Source organism: Oncorhynchus clarkii, chromosome 14 (assembly GCF_045791955.1).
Source record: "Oncorhynchus clarkii lewisi isolate Uvic-CL-2024 chromosome 14, UVic_Ocla_1.0, whole genome shotgun sequence".
NCBI lineage: Eukaryota > Metazoa > Chordata > Actinopteri > Salmoniformes > Salmonidae > Oncorhynchus > Oncorhynchus clarkii.
Window position 1 is genome coordinate 22,664,147 of NC_092160.1, and position 17,820 is coordinate 22,681,966.

The 17,820-nt window shown below is 44.4% G+C and overlaps 1 protein-coding gene across 1 annotated transcript in view; it reads left to right on the forward strand.

Annotated features, from left to right (window-relative positions):
- LOC139366026 (ecto-NOX disulfide-thiol exchanger 2-like) overlaps nucleotides 1-17,820 on the forward strand; it is a 156,007-nt gene that overhangs the window by 94,218 nt on the left and 43,969 nt on the right. The window contains exon 8 of the mRNA XM_071103105.1: nucleotides 14,557-14,662. Within this exon, the coding sequence (XP_070959206.1) occupies nucleotides 14,557-14,662 (106 nt within the window). The remainder of the gene's footprint in view (nucleotides 1-14,556; nucleotides 14,663-17,820) is intronic.

The window sequence follows — 17,820 nt, forward strand, 5'->3', positions numbered from 1 at the left end:
AATAGTAAAGTAAAGATGCCCCAAAAAACTACTTAAGCAGTACTTCAAAGTTTTTTTGCTTCTGTACTTTACACCACTGCCAGTTGGTAATAGATAGATCGTCACGGCCCAGCCCGCCTGTGGGAAAAACAACCTGCTCACAGCAAAAACAACATTTACAAAAACCTAAATTACAAAACTACTTTTAAGAAAAGTACAACATGTCTAAAGATTACTTTTCAACATTGCCCGCTCCAGAGCGTTCCCACTAACGTTACTTCGAAAACATAATATTGTAGGGCTTCCCTCATGGCCCTTTACATGACGCTGCTAGCAGCCACGTGAGTGAGTGCTAGCTAGCTACCGACCATAACAAGTCATTAAGCTAGTCAAAACCAACAGCACAAACAGACGATACAGCTGCAAGCAGTGAGTGGAGTTACAAATGGTCTGTACTAAACAAACTCTATTTCCAGACATGGGAGCATTGCAAACCTGTAACGACGTTCGTCTGTAGAAGGAGAAGCGGACCAAAAAGCAGCGTGGTGGTTACTCATGTTTCTTTAATGGAAAATGAACGATACATGAAATAACTTAAATCTACAAAACAACAAACGGAACGTGAAAAACCTATACAGCCTATCCTGTGACAACAAACACAGGGACAGGAACAATCACCCACAAACACACAGTGAAACCCAGGCTACCTAAGTATGATTCTCAATCAGAGACAACCAATGACACCTGCCTCTGATTGAGAACCATACTAGGCCGAAACATAGAAAAGCCCCAAAACATAGAAAAACAAACATAGACTGCCCACCCAACTCACGCCCTGACCATACTAAATAAATACAAAATAACGGAAATCAAGGTCAGAACGTGACAAAACCGTAGGTCAGGATTTTAAATATTTTTTTACATTAAACAACACAGCAAATTTTCAGCAAGTTTTGTTATTTCTGTACAACAAAAAATTGACAATGAAATTGGCTCTTTTACACTGGGGATTTTTGGGGGGTTTCCCCCAATTTGTGGGAGTGTGTCATATGTTTAGGTGATGCGGGTAAGACGGAGTCAGGCGCAGGACACAGAGATGAGTAATAACCGTTACTTTACTCAAAAACAATATTCCATAGAGGAGACAAAATAATCCAGGTCACAAAACGAGACAACTTGACAATAACAAACACGCACAAAACCAAGGGGGAAACCAGAGGGTTAAATAGGGAACAATGATATTGGAATGGAAACTAGTTGTGTATAATGAAGACAAAACAAATCGAAAATGAAACAAGGATCGGTGGTGACTAGAAAAACGGTGACGTTGACCACCAAACGCCTCCCGAACAAGGAGAGGCACCAACTTCAGCGGAAGTCGTGACAGTAACCCCCCCCCCTTGACACGTGGCTCCAGCAGCGCGCCGACACCGGCCTCGGGGACGACCCGGAGGACGAGGCGCAGGACGATCAGGGTGGAGACGGTGAAAGTCCCGCAGTAACGAAGGGTCCAGAATGTCCTCCACCGGCACCCAGCATCTCTCCTCCGGACCGTACCCCTCCCACTCCACGAGGTACTGAAGGCCCCTCGCCAGGTGCCTTGAGTCCATGATGGCTCGAACAGCATACGCCGGGGCCCCCTCGATGTCCAGAGGGGGCGGAGGAACCTCCCGCACCTCAAATTCCTGGAGCGGACCAGCCACCACCGGCCTGAGGAGAGACACATGGAATGAGGGGTTAATACGGTAATCAGCGGGAGCTGTAATCTATAACAAAACTCGTTCAGTATCCTCAGGACTTTGAATGGCCCCACAAACCGCAGACCAAGCTTCCGGCAGGGCAGGCGGAGGGGCAGGTTTAGGGTCGAGAGCCAGACCCGGTCCCCCGTTGTGAACACCGGGGCCTCACTGCGGTGGCAGTCGGCGCTCGCCTTCTGCCGCCTGATGGCCTGTTGCAGGTGCACATGGGCAGCTTCCCATGTCTCCTCCGAGCGCCGAAACCATTCATCCACTGCGGGTGCCTCGATCTGGCTCTGATGCCACGGTGCCAGAACTGGCTGATAACCTAGTACCTATTGGAAAGCAGATAGGTTAGTGGAGGTGTGGCGGAGTGAGTATTGGGCCATCTCTGCCCAGGAGATGAAAGCCGCCCACTCCCACGGCCGGTCCTGGCAATAGGACTTCAGAAACCTAACCACATGCTGGTTAACTCTCTCCACCTGCCGTTACTCTCGGGGTGAAAACCCGAGGTCAGGCTGACCGAGACCCCCAGACGTTCCTTGAAAGCCCTCCATACCCTGGACATGAACTGGGGACCCCGATCAGAAACTATATCCTCAGGCTCCCCGTAGTGCTGGAAGACGTGTGTGAACAGGGACTCCGCAGTCTGTAGGGCCATAGGGAGACCGAGCAAAGGAAGGAGACGGCAGGAGATGGCAGAAAACCGATCCACAATGACCAGGATCGTGGTAGACCGCTCCTCTGTATCATACATCCGGGAAAGTGCGTCTGCCTTAGCGTTCTGGGAACCTGGTCTGTATGATAGGGTGAAAACAAAACGGGTGAAAAACACGGCCCACCTGGCCTGGCGAGGGTTCATTCTCCTCGCCGCCCGGATGTACTCCAGATTGGGGTGGTCAGTCCAAATGAGAAAAGGGTGTTTAGCCCCCTCAAGCCAATGCCTCCACGCCTTCAGAGCCTTGACGACAGCCTACAGCTCCCGGTCCTCCACATCATAGTTACGCTCCACCAAGCTGAGCTTCTTCGAAAAGAAAGCACAGGGCAGAGTTTTGGTGGCGTACCCGAGCGCTGAGACAGCACAGCTCCTATGCCAGCCTCGGACGCATCCACCTCCACTATAAATTCCAAGGAGGGATCAGGATGAGCCAGCACAGGAGCTGAGGTAAATAGAGCCTTCGGGTGACCAAAAGCCCTGTCTGCCCCAGCTGACCACTGCAGTCTCACCGGTCCCCCCTTCAGCAATGAGGTAATGGGAGCGGCTACTTGACCAAAGCCCCGGATAAACCTCCGGTAGTAGTTGGCAAACCCTAAGAACCGCTGCACCTCCTTTACTGTGGTTGGAGTCGGCCAATTACGCACGGCTTAAATGCAGTCACTTTCCATCTCCACCCCTGACTCGGAAAGGCAGTACCCTAGGAAAGAGATGGACTGTTGAAAGAACAGACATTTCTCAGCCTTGACGTACAGGTCATGCTCCAACAGTCGACCAAGCACCCTGCTCGGCGCATGTAGAGGAGTATATCAAAATGTCATCAATATACACCACTACACCCTGCCCATGCAGGTCCCTGAAAATCTTGTCTACAAAGGATTGGAAGACTGCTGGAGCATTCATCAACCCGTACGGCATGGCGAGGTACTCATAGTGCCCAGAGGAGCCCACTCCCCCCCCCCCCCCCCCCCCCCCCCAGTGTCCAGTTGTCTTCCACTGATCTTCCTCCCGGATACGCACCAGATTGTAAGCGCTCCTGCGACCCAATTTTGTAAAGAAGCGTGCCCCGTGCATTGACTCAATCACACTGGCTATGAGAGGTTGCGGGTAACTGTACCTCACAGTGATCTGATTGATACCTCGATAGTCAATACACGGGCATAAACCTTCATCCTTCTTCTTCACAATAAAGAAACTCGAGGAGGCAGGTGAAGTGGAAGGCTGAATGTATCCCTGTCCCAGAGATTCGGAGACATATGTTTCCATAGCCGCCGTCTGCTCCTGTGACAGAGGACACACGTGACTGCGTCTACCAGGATATTTATCGCACAATCCCCCCGTCGATGGGGTGGTAATTGAGTCGCCTTCTTTTTACAGAAGGCGAGAGCCAAATCAGCATATTCAGAGGGAATGTGCTCGGTGGAGACCTGGTTTTTACTTTCCACCGTAGTTGCACCTATGGAAACACCTACACACCTTCACCGAGCACTTACGTGACCATCCCTTGAGAGCCCTCTGTTGCTACAAAATAGTGGAGTCATGATAGGCCAACCAGGGCAGGCCCAGCACCACGGGCAACGCAGGAGAATCAATAAGAGTTTAATTCTCTCTTCATGACCCTCCTGCGTTATCATGCATAGGGGAGCGGTGGCCCTGACCCTAATGGTCGACTATCTAAGGCGTGCACAGGGAAGGGCATATCAACAGGAACAATAGGGATCCCTAAACTATGTGCAAACGAACGATCATTAAAGTTCCCAGCTGCACCTGAATCTACTAGCGCCTTATGCTGGGAATGCGGGGAAAACTCTATGGAAATTCTATGAACACAAACATGTGAGCAACAGTTAGCTCTGGGTGAGTCGGGTGCCTACTCACCTGGGATGATCCACCAGATCCAACCAGTGCCCTGCCTGCTACCTCGACTCCCTGGGGAACCTCCCCAGCACCGACCAGCAGTGTGCCCTCTGTGGCCACTGGTGGGGCAGGGAATGCCCCCCCCTGTCCCCCTCCCCTCAGAGCAGCACCTCCTAGCTCCATAGGTGTTGGATCGGAGGTGCTGGGGGATGGAACTGATGGACCCCGATCCGGACGTCCATGGGAGGCCAACAGGTTATCCAGCGGGATGGAAAGGTCCACCAGCTGGTCAAATGTAAGGGTGGTGTCCCTGCAGGCTAGCTCCTGACGAACGTCCTCGCGTAGACTACACCTGTAGTGGTCGATCAGGGCCTGCTCATTCCATCCCGCGCTGGCGGCCAGAGTTCGAAAGTCCAGTGCAAAGTCTTGTGCGCTCATCATCCCGTCTGAGATGAAACAAGCGTTCTCCTGCCGCTCTCCCTTCAGGTGGATGATCGAAAACCACCCGGCGCGGCATGGAATGAGCGGGCCCTGATCGACCACTACAGGTGTAGTCTACACAAGGACGTTCTTCAGCAGCTAGCCTGCAGGGACACCTGAAATCCTCATAGTTATCCAACGTCGCTCCTTCCCTTCCCTAGACGGCGTTGGCCCATTCAAGTGCTTTCCCAGATAGACAGGAGATGAGGGCGTTTACACTCTCGCGTCCCGAAGGAGCCGGGTGAACGGTCGCCAGGTAGAGATCCAGCTGAAGTAGGAACCCCTGGCACCCAGCTGCTGTCCCATCATATTCCGTCGGGAGCGTGAGCCGAATCCCACTGGGTCCAGGTGAAGGAAGGGTGGACATCGGTGTGGGTTGTTGTGGGAGCTGGGGTGATGATGATGGTGTTGCTGGAAAACCGCATCTCTCCCATCACTCCATGGTTTGCAACATGCGATCCATGGCTGTGCCGAGACTTTGCAACATATTCACATGCTGCTGGACGCGCTCCTCCACAGGTAGTGGAGGGCTGTGTGCACCTGCTGACTCCATTGGTTCGGGTGCGTGTTTCTGTCATATGTCTAGGTGATGCGGGTAAGGCGGAGTCAGTTCAGGACACAGAGATGAGTAATAACCGTTACTTTACTCAAAAACAATAAACCAGGTGTGTATAATGAAGACAAAACAAATCGAAAATGAAACAAGGATCGGTGGTGAATAGAAAACTGCCGAACTTCGGCGGAAGTTGTGACAGCGTGGTCAAGGGGAATTCCTTATTATTACATGAATATCGACTCAGATTATACAAGGGTATTAATGAATTAAATTAAAGGCTATTAACTAATGAAACCTGGCAAGATTTGTTCTCTGTATTTTGTTCATTACTTCCTATCCAACAACCGCTGCATTAATTACCTCACACATGTTTTCCTCTTTAATGGAGGGTGCTCATGTGTGGCGCTGCTGTCATTTTAGGGCCAAACGGGTAAATTTGATCTGGGTACAAATCTCTGAGGGTGTTAGTGTGTAAAAAAGCAGATTTGGTATGTAATTAACTGCCTAATCTCTGTCTCATAGCAACACTGAAACAGTCACCATGGATCACAGGCTGGAGATGGTTGATCTTCCTTTGCAGATCCTAGTGCAGGAGATAGATTACAAACTAGTGGAACACATTCATTATAAACTCTTCATGCAGTTTGCCTGTGAAAGTGTGTACAGAGCCTTCAGAAAGTATTAATACCCCTTGACTTATTCCACATGTTGTTGTGTTACAGCCTGAATTCAAAGTGGATTGAATATGTTTTTTCTCTCACCCATCTACACACAATACCCCATAATGGAAAAGTGAAAACATGTTTTTAGACATTTTTGCAAATGTATTAAAAATTAAATACAGATATCGAATTTACTTAAGTATTCACACCCCTGTGTCAATACATGTTAGAATCACCTTTGGCAGCGATGACAGATGTTAGTCTTTCTGGGTAAGTTTCTAAGAGCTTTGCACAGCTGGATTGTACAATATTTGCACATTATTATTTGATAAATTCTTCAAGCTCTATCAAGTTGGTTGTTGATCATTGCTAGACAGCAATTTTCAAGTCTTGTCATATATTTTCAAGCTGATTTCAGTTCCAACTGTAGACAATTACAGGAACATTCAATGTCATCTTGGTAAGCAACTCCAGTGTATATTTGGCCTTGTGTTTTAGGTTATTGTCCTGCTGAAAAGTGAATTTCTCTCCCAATGTCTGTTGGAAAGCAGAATGCACCAGGTTTTCCTCTAGGATTTGGCCTGTACTTAGCTCTATTCCATTGCTTTTTTTAAAAACTCCCTAGACCTTGACAAGCATACAAATAACCTGATGCAGCCACCACCATACTTGAAAATATGGAGAGTGGTACTCAGTGATATGTTGGATTTGCCCCAAACATAACGCTTTGCATTGGAAAAAATATGTTTTAAATTCACTGCTCGGCTGTGGGACATTACAGATAATTGTATGTGTGGGGTACAGAGATGAGGTAGTCATTCAAAAATCATGCTTAACACTTATACAACTTATTATGTTACTTGTTAAGCACATTTTTACTCCTGAACTTATTTAGGCTGACCAAAAATACTTAAATGAAACAAGACATTTCCTCTTTTCATTTTTTAAATTCATTTCTTAAAAATATCTACAAAAATAATTCCACTATTGTGTGTAGGCCAGTGACACAAAATCTCAATATGATTAATTTTTAATTCAGGCTGTAAATGTGGAAAAAGTCAAGGGGTGTTAATACTTTCTGAAGGCACTTTATGTGTTCTGTGAGGAAAATTTTAATATATTTCCTGTTCAGGTCATGTGTTACAGTAGGTCATGTGGTCATGTGTTACATGTATACTGTGTGTGTGTGTGTGTGTGTGTGTTTGACGGTGGATTGACTCAGAGGTGACTCAGAGGTGTGTAAGGTGTTTGTTTGACAGCAGATCATCTCTCTAAAGATTCTTCTGCTGTAAAGATAGGTGCGAGGTAAAAATATATATATATATGTAAAATAGCTGTTTTCACATGTTGAATTTACATTGCAAGATCACATGTGAAAAACAAACACATGTAAAAATCCACATGTGAAAATCAAATATGCAGTTTCACATGTAAGAACATTCCACATTTACTCCAATGTTCGTGAACTAAGTAATTGTAAACAAACACTGTATAGCCTAAAACCATAATTAAAACTATAATTTTGATGTCATGGATGGTCAGTCCTTGCATCCATAGTGTAGTCTATGGATTTGAGAGTGGTTACATATCTCTCCAGCACCATACCTCAACTTTTTACCGAAAAGGGCGCGGGAGGACACTTAATATTTCAATTAAGGATTGCTGCTTTAACCACCTTTAACAGTGTAATAGTTAGGGCTGTGGTGGTCACAAAATGTAATCAGCTGGTGATTGTCAAGCAAATTACTGTCAGTCTCACAGTAATTGACCGTTAATTAACATAAAGACTTTTAGCATCTCCTGGCTTCCACAAGCCACTGATGCAGACCTTTGGGACATCTACATTTTAAAAACTCTAATAAATCCATGTAATATAGCCTACACCATCAAAATAAATCCATTATTTATTTTAGACAGGTCTAAAGAAGTAGTCTATTTCAGAAGAACAGATTAGCATACTCTGAGTTGTCGCTATGTTAGATCCTGATCTGCCTATGTCAAATGGCTGTTGATTAACTACTGTTGGTGTTGTAATACAGGAGAGTGAGACCAAATCATGGACGCTGGACAGAGTGTAATCAAGTATAGCAAAAGGGCAGTTTATTGAGTCAAAAGATATCTTGTCCTGCAGTTTAACGTGCACGGACCCTATTCATTTGGCTCAGAAGGAGTCAGCTCAGAAAAGGGTCCTTAGCCAGAGTTTACAGCAGAATGTATACACAGAATAATGTAGGTGGAGTCTCGTCGTGTTGGTCTTCTGACTGGTCCTGAAGAGTTGGAGGCGGGCCTGCTCTAGCAGAGTCCCCTGCTCTTGGCACCCGACCAGTAGGGGGGGGGGGGGGTGGAGTGTGAGTGTACAGTGCTCATGAGATGTTTGTGTGTCAAGGAAGCGTGGATATAGGGACTGGCAATGTCTGCTTTAGGCTCAGGTGTTTCCTGTCTTTGCAGGAGTGCATGCAAGGGTCAATGTCAGTGAGATAGTTTGGCACTCTAAGCTCGTTAGTGTTGCAGGATGTTCTTTGTAGTTTACAGGGGAGTATATTTGCGTGATGGCAGCTGTGTGTCCTTCGGATAATCATGTAGGCTCTAAACTTGACTGAGGACACTGGGCCCAGAGTTATCTGAGGACATCCGGTTTAACCAGAGCATTGGCCTGCTAGTAATGCTTGATATTAGATTATTTATATAACAAATCCCCCTCTTCACATCTTATTAGACGTGAACAATAGAAATAAAATATGAAGCAACCAAACAATTTGGTAGGAACCAAATTTTTGAGTCCCCCTCTTCTCGTCTATTAAGACGCGAAAACTATAGGAGAGTGCTACGTTTGGTGCGTGTGAGATTGAAGGGAGTGGTGCTAGGAATGTTATCAGGGATAGGGGTTGGGGTGAGAGGGGTTGATGCTTTAGTATGTGTTTGTTGTTCTATTAACCATGTGAGAGTGCCTAGGGTTACTCCAAATATCAGTAGGAATATCACAAACAGTGGTTCAGATATTCCTAGCCTTGCCCAGGGAGCGAGAAATATCCCTTTAACTGGGCGAGGTTCCTTTTTCAGGGGAGGTGGAGTTTGATACTCCATCACCTGAATCAGGAGTGTCTTCATTTGGTATCGAATTTAGGCTGTTCAAATCAGCTCAGACTTCAGTCAGTGTTCTGGAAGGAGTTGGGGCTGGGGTGCAATGTGTAAGGTGGTGCCAAGGTGCGCCTGATTTACCTTTGACCTGGACTGAGTGTGAAGTAACCTCCTTCACTTCGTACGGTCCAGTCCACCTGGGTTCCAGCCACTTTCTCTTGTGGACTTTAACCCTCACCCAGTCACCAACCTTTACCTTCAGTGGTGGCGTGTCCCCCGGCAGCTCCCCCTCCTGGACCTTGTGAACCTGGGTAGAGAGTGCTGCACAGAGAACCGTCAGTTTTTTCACATAATCAGACATTACAATTTGTTGTACATCAAGGGTGGGCATATGAGCTCCCTCCCTTGGTGGACCATGCATGACTCTACCAGTCATTATCCCATGAGGCACATACTTTAGCTATCTTAGCTTTTGCTTTTGGTTTGACGTTCCACCAGATTTTGGGATTGGGGCCTGTACACAGATCCAAATCTGTGGGTTATGCCAAATCTTTCTTCCACCTGTCTCAGGTGTTTGTTACTGAAATGTGAGCCATATGTCAAATTTGATTTGTCTTGGGATGCCATACCTGGGTATTAGTTTGGTTTGTAGCCACTTAATGACTGACCTAGCATTCTCTTTTGCTGTTGGTATTGCTTCTAACCATTTGGACACCTATCTACCATAACTAAGAGATAGCGTTCTATGCTACTGTCCTGAAAATATGCATTAGGTATGTTTGATATGGCTTCTTCGGGTTGTGTCTGCCACAGATGCTGCATTTGTCACAAAATAAGTCAGTCATTATGTCGCAAAATAAGTCAGTCATTATTTTCAAAATATGTCAGTCATTATGTCGCAAAATAAGTCAGTCATTATGTCGCAAAATAAGTCAGTCATTATGTCGCAAAACAAGTCAGTCATTATTTTAATTTGAGGGTGCCACCAGATGTGCGAGACCTTTTGAAGGGTCTTTAATTTCACCAGTCCTTTGTTCTTTGTTCTTTGTTCTGCTTCCTTTCTGCTTCCTCCCCCTCTTGTTTCTGGAAAAGGACGGATGAGGTGAATTCGTCTTATACAGAAACATCCAACCGCAGATAGATCTGTTGTCAGTTGTGCAAAACCTGTTGATGATCCGGGTGCGAGGAGGTTCATTGGTATGGGGTAAAAATGTTTATATATATATATATATATTTATTTTTTTTTGTCAGTAAGTTGGCTCCCCCTCTCCTGCAGCGGGTGGGGGCATCGTCATGGCCAGGGCAAGGCGTTCCCTGCCATGTCTTGGAACTGAGGTTGATTGTAGTCTTGCTGTTGCTGCTGCATGTGTGTAGGTCCGGGGTGGTTGTATGCAGGTGCATGCTTGATATTAGATTATTTATATAACACTAAACTAGTTCATTTTGCAGACAAAATTTGCTTAGAATTGCGTGGCATTATTTTATAGTATGAAGAATACAATTGAACAAAGCTGAATAAAATCTAAATATTTTCTCAATGATTTGAGGGAGTGAGTGCACATGCAGCTATTCTGTGTTGAGCGGTTAACAAAGAAATAGGTACTCCTATAGGCTTAATTTAGAGTTATTAATGTAAATGTAGACGTTCTACAAACGTTGGGCTATATGTTTGGATTTTTTTACATTGTCAGGCTGCGTGATGTGACTCTAATGATTTGAAAAAAGTTGCTTGAAAGGCATTTGCTTAGTTTTTTTGTGCAGGCTCTCATTCACAATTTGACAAGCACTTGATAATGCCTCGAATATCACGGCGGCATCCCCTTTGTGGCCGTAATGCACCCTAAAAGAATCCATGCCTTTTGTGGTCTTTGTGGCCTTCTCCCATCACGTGATCGCATCTTTCTCACAGGCTACAAGTGAAGACAGACACATCGGGGACGCAGCTCCGCACGTCCTTATCCAATTCCGAGGTGCATATTGAAGATATTGGAAGAACTGTCCACATTTACTTTTGTCAGCCAACAAGATGAGTAGGCGTAATGAACAGCAAAAGCACTAGCCTATGTCAATCTACTATCCCCTATAGTACAAAAGTCTACCTATTCTATTCTGTGCGAGAAATAAATATTCCAAACATAGTCCGGGACAGTTGTGGGATGCAATAGATCCCAAATTAATAGAACCACTAGCATCAAAAATACTTTTTTACGCAATGTGGCTGACGCAACAGATCAGAACATTTAGCTTAAAATGTTGATAAACTATTAGGCTATTTCTTAACATTATAAGTGCAGAAATCCAAAAACAAAAACGCAGCAATCCATGCAGCAATCCAAAAACACCATTATAAAAGTGAATTGCAAACAAAAATTATGATATTGAAAGCAAAACACAAACCCCAAAGTATTGATCGCAAAACAAAACATTGCATGGAAATAATGTTTACATTTGAAAGCAAATGAATTGCTTTCAATGAAAAAAATGTAATTAAATATGCAATTGAATAAAACACCTCCCTCCTTACTGCAATTTCTCCTATTGGTTATGTTACCCTGGCCTTTGCATCCTCTTGCTTTTTTCCAGTCGGCACATTCATTCCAGCCAGCATATTAATTCCAGCAATGTAGCACTCTGCATTCAATTGCTGGTTTCCCTTTGAAGCTAAGCAGGGTTGGTCTTGGTCAGTCCCTGGTTGGGAGACCAGATATTGCTGGAAGGGGTCAAAAATAAATGTGTGAAAAGAATGTCAAATTTGGGGGGAAATATACATTTATTTCTTGGTCGTTTTTTTTTGTAAGGGAGGTATGTGTTATAGACCTCTGATATCACTCTTTACCAAAACAGACTGACAGGTCAGATTCAATTTAAATGCGCTAAGTGTTCTCTGTGGTAAAATGTCATGGACAGGTGGTTAGCAGTTATGAATAGCAACGGAGTCACAACACAACTGCCAATGGAAGAGAGTTGTAATGAATGTAAACAAGTTTTGAGTACTGTAACGAACTGAACAGCACATATTGTTCTTGACGGTGACTTTAAATTCACAGTTAGGATAATGTACACGCACACACACACACAAACACACACAAACATGTCATGGTCTTTTATTTTTCAGCGCATGAAGTTGAAACGTGAAACTATGAGCCGTTTGAATATTCAGAACAGTACAGTACAATCTCCTGCAGATATATTAACATGCTAATGACACCAGGAATATATATACCTCTGAAGAATTAACAACTCATACTGAACTGGAAGTACCTCTGAGTGTGTTGATGCATATTAACAATACTGTGAATATTCAGTTATTGTGATCCAGCAACACTTTTCCCTACAGAATAATCCACATGCTAATGATGATACCTGGAACTGAGCTCTTAACACAAATGCATCACCTTGTGTTGTAAAATGGGTTCATGACACAGGTTAACCATATCATATCCTTTTGTCAATGGACATCATCTCTGTTGTCACCAGGGCCAATCTTCTAATGTTCTACTGGATTTAATCTCTGTTGTCACCAGGGCCAATATTCTATTGTTCTACTGGACATCAACTCTGTGGTGACCAGGAAAAATCTTCTAATGTTCTACTGGACATAATCTCTGTTGTGACCAGGACCAATCTTCTATTGTTCTACTGGACATTATCTCTGTGGTCACCAGGACCAATCTGTGACTCTCAGACCTTAATATAGAGGAATATTACCGCTCTCTTATTGACAGGGAGTTTATTTATAGTGGCTGTGAAGGTCAATGTATTTCGATGCTGCAGTGCGTGTGTGTGTGTGTGTGTGTGTGTGTGTGTGTGTGTGTGTGTGTGTGTGTGTGTGTGTGTGTGTGTGTGTGTGTGTGTGTGTGTGTGTGTGTGTGTGTACGCGTGTATGTGTGTCGAACAGAACAGTAGACCTGAGAGACTGCAGGAGCTTCACTGTCTGTCACAATCACAACACCTGTATTTTACCACAAATCCATATATCCATTAACCTGTTCAAACATCCATCTATCCATCCATCAATTTATAACTATCTGCCTATTTACAAACCAGTCATTCTCCCATTTATCCATCCATTTTTTCAACCATACAAATCCCTTCAAATAGTAGGCTATTTATAGGAAATTATTTGAAAATTCTTTAAATAGAAGTAGTTGATTGGCGACACATTATTTGAATATACTCAAATATACAGAAAATAAGTATTTAAATAACACAGTATCAAATACACATGTATTAGAACTCAGGTCTGACACAAACACATACGGACTGCTAGAAGCACAGTGGTCAATTTCAGTATAATGGTTTTGGGCACACAGCAGTTATGCTCATGTCTCAGACCTCTCTAGGGAACATCTAGATGTGACAGAATTTGTTAGGAAATTATGATAGTGTAACAGCTACACCTTGACTGCCCCAAAGTGCTGATCTGGATCACTCACTCACTCACTCACTCACTCACTCACTCACTCACTCACTCACTCACTGACAGACAGACAGACAGACAGACAGACAGACAGACAGACAGACAGACAGACAGACAGACAGACAGACAGACAGACAGACAGACAGACAGACAGACAGACAGACAGACTGCTGCTCTATATCTACTGTCTCGTCAGTGTAGAGGCAGACTGCTGCTCTATATCTACTGTCTCGTCAGTGTAGAGGCAGACTGCTACTCTATATCTACTGTCTCGTCAGTGTAGAGGCAGACTGCTACTCTATATCTACTATCTCGTCAGTGTAGAGGCAGACTGCTGCTCTATATCTACTGTCTCATCAGTGTAGAGGCAGACTGCTGCTCTATATCTACTGTCTCGTCAGTGTAGAGGCAGACTGCTGCTCTATATCTACTGTCTCGTCAGTGTAGAGGCAGACTGCTAATCTACATCTACTGTCTCGTCAGTGTAGAGGCAGACTACTACTCTATATCTACTGTCTCGTCAGTGTAGAGGCAGACTGCTGCTCTATATCTACTGTCTCGTCAGTGTAGAGGCAGACTGCTGCTCTCTATCTACTGTCTCGTCAGTGTAGAGGCAGACTGCTGCTCTCTATCTACTGTCTCGTCAGTGTAGAGGCAGACTGCTGCTCTCTATCTACTGTCTCGTCAGTGTAGAGGCAGACTGCTGCTCTCTATCTACTGTCTCGTCAGTGTAGAGGCAGACTGCTGCTGTCTATCTACTGTCTTGTCAGTGTAGAGGCAGACTGCTGCTGTCTATATACTGTCTCGTCAGTGTAGAGGCAGACTGCTGCTCTCTATCTACTGTCTCATCCATGTAGAGGCAGACTGCTGCTCTCTATCTACTGCCATCCATGTAGAGGCAGAACGCTGCTCTCTATCTACTATCTCATCAGTAGTCAAATCTGCTGTCTCATCAGTCAAATCTTTCCTTGAGAGTACGCGACAGTGTAAACCGTACTCCAGCCAGGCTACCCAGGAGGATCGTGTTCAGTATGAACATCCAGTGATATTCCTGTTTTGTTGTTTCCCTCCAGGAGATCAGAAACATGCAAAATGAAGAGCTGATGGGGATCAGACGAGAAGAGGAGATGGAGATGTCTGACGATGACATGGAGGATACACACGATCCTGACGACTCAGGTACACACACACTACACACATACCACACACATGCACACACACACTACACACATACCACACACACAGGCTCACACACACATGCACACACACTACACACATACCACAAACACACTCACTCACACACACACACACACACACACACACACACACACACACACACACACACACACACGCACACACACACACACACACACACACACACACACATGTTCTTGGCATGTTCTGAAATAAACTGACCAAGACTCACCTCCAAGAACACATAAAACATTACATAATTCTGCCCAAAAACTATGACAATTTATCTCAACCAGTGGCATGTGGGATTTTTACTGTAGGGGAGCTCTGATATCGCCTCGTGATAAACAATACCCACTTTGTCAAAGGCAGGGAGGCAAAATAATTTGCTTGTCCATTCCCAGCACGCCTCTCCAGGGTGCTGTTCGAGAGACGCATCTCTGCAGCACTCCATCAACGTTCAGTCCAAAAAAATAATCTAACATAAATCATGTAGAAAATCTAGGATATGGTAGATAGAGCATTTTCTGGAGATAAAATATATGACAATGTATTGAGACGGACACTTTTTACATCATACAGGTATCAAATAGGCTAACGTAAATGGCGCCCAATCAAATAAAATGTACTGTCACATTTAAAAGTTAAAGTTAAATGGAGTTAAAGTTAAAGTTAAATGGACCATAGGAAATTGACAATCATGCTACTCACATCTGCTGTCCAGGAGTTTCACCCTGTGGGGTAAATTGACATGATCAGTGGTTTCAAGTTTGTATCCATACATTTTTGACAAGCTGATCATAGAAATAAATAAAATACTTCTGCATTTCCTGCTATGTAAACACATTGCAAATAGCCTCACGATAACTCCCGATGAAGTCGGGTAGCTGATATTCAGAGCTTAAATAGCCAAATTGATTAGTCACAGGAATCGGCACTAATAAAACCAATGCAATGGTCTGTTTTACAAATGGGCCTACCACATGGATGGGCATTCATAAACTTCCATTGCGGGCGACATGGTAGGCTACACCCTAGTAAGCATTAGCCCAAGTCTTTTTTCATCTTTTTTTGTTCCTGTTCAGACTTATTTTTTGGTGTTTTACAAACGGTAGGCTTACCACATCAGTAAGCACAGATCGACGTTGAATTCTTTTGGAAATATTTTTTGGGTGCATTTCGGACCGGCATTGATTTCCACATCCAAGGACATTGGTTTTGGGTATTTGGGCATAGACGTCTATGAATTACATAATTTCAACTTTCATTCAGAACCATAAATGAACCTTATTTCATCGTCCGGAAAATACATATTTTCAACGTCTGGAAAATATATCTTTTCACCTTTCATTCTGAACCAACATTTTACCTAACTTCATTGTGTTTTTTATGTTTTTTCAATGTAATTTTGCTTTTCTAGTTTTGCGGGGGATGGCATTTTATGATCTCACCTAGGGTGGCAGAAAGGCAAGGACCGGCCCTGATTAGAGAGGAGTCGTCAGCTCATTCACTCTCTAAATTACCAAATTAAGTACAGTCTTCTCCAGACTGTCTGAGTGTGTGTGTTTATGAAAAAGAGAGATTGCACACAATTGGTAGACACTCTAACACTCTAGTTGGTAGACACTAACACTCTAGTTGGTAGACACTAACACTCTAGTTGGTAAACACTCCAACACTCTCTAGTAACACTCTAGTTGGTAAACCCTCCAACACTCTTTAGTTGGTAGACATTCTGACAGTCTAGTTGGTAGACACTCTGAGGGTCGAGTGTCTGCAGGTTTTTGGTCTTTCCTTTCAATTAAGACCTAGACAACCAGGTGAGGGGAGTTCCTTACTAATTAGAGACCTTCATTCATCAATCAAGTACAAGGGTGAAGCAAAAACCAACTGACACTCGACCCTCCGTGGAATGAGTTTGACACTTGTGCTATAGCGACCCTATGAAATTATAGTCATTTCACTCCAGCACCTCAGAAATACACATGAATGAGACTGACACTGCAGGCAGCTGACACTGTGAATGTGTGAATGGACTGGTGTTGTGGAGATTATTCCCTGGCCTGCCTCTATAAATGGGGATGCTCATAGTCACAGCTGTAGCAAAGTGTGTGTGTGTGTGTGTGTGTGTGTGTGTGTGTGTGTGTGTGTGTGTGTGTGTGTGTGTGTGTGTGTGTGTGTGTGTGTGTGTGTGTCAGCTCCTTCAGCTAATTTCAGTGCTGTTCTGGGCATCAGTGAAGTACCATTGAGGTCGTCTTTACGCAGAACATCCTGTTTGTCTGCTGAGCCAACAGAGCTACTGATGTAAAACAGATTGAAACAGACCATGATATTCACCTGGACATTCAGATGACCCTCTGCTTCTCTCTAAAGCAGTTAGAGAGAAAAGGGAATGGAAGCCAAGAGAGCGGGGCTAACTGCTACAATCAGGTCTCCTTTTCAAGTGTGTCGTTTACTTTCTGCTTTGGAATTGTTGTGATCTCTCCCGGTTAAGACCGCCTACCTAATTTCTATGCAGATATATGCAAATGTAATCATCAGCCAAGCAGGTTTTGATTTCCACCTTTTCATGTGTGACCTTGCTTATTAGAAAACACTAACAATCATTGTCAGGAGGCTGTCACAATGTTGGAAAGGAATGCTGTAGAGAAGGGCCAGGATGTGGCAGGGAGACAGGTGTTGATGTGACACCCCATCATATTTACAGTCTCAGTCACACCTGCTAGGGCTTCCTGTAATGCAAGAGCACAGGGGGAGGGCTTGTTTACACCTCCTCCAATCCTGTTTAAGAAGCCGAGTCTCTGTGCTCTCAATCATAGACAGGTGGTCTGTTTAACCTATCAGCAGGCTTGAAGAGGAACACCTGTATTCTGGGTTGGTGCTTCTACATTAATACAGTGCAGAATGGGAATGGGTTGGTGCTTCTACACTAATACAATGCAGAGTGGGAATGGGTTGGTGCTTCTACACTAATACAATGCAGAGTGGGAATGAGTTGGTGCTTCTACATTAATACAGTGCAGAGTGGGAATGGGTTGGTGCTTCTATACTAATACGGTGCAGAATGGGAATGGGTTGGTGCTTCTATACTAATACAGTGCAGAGTGGGAATGGGTTGGTGCTTCTACATTAATACAGTGCAG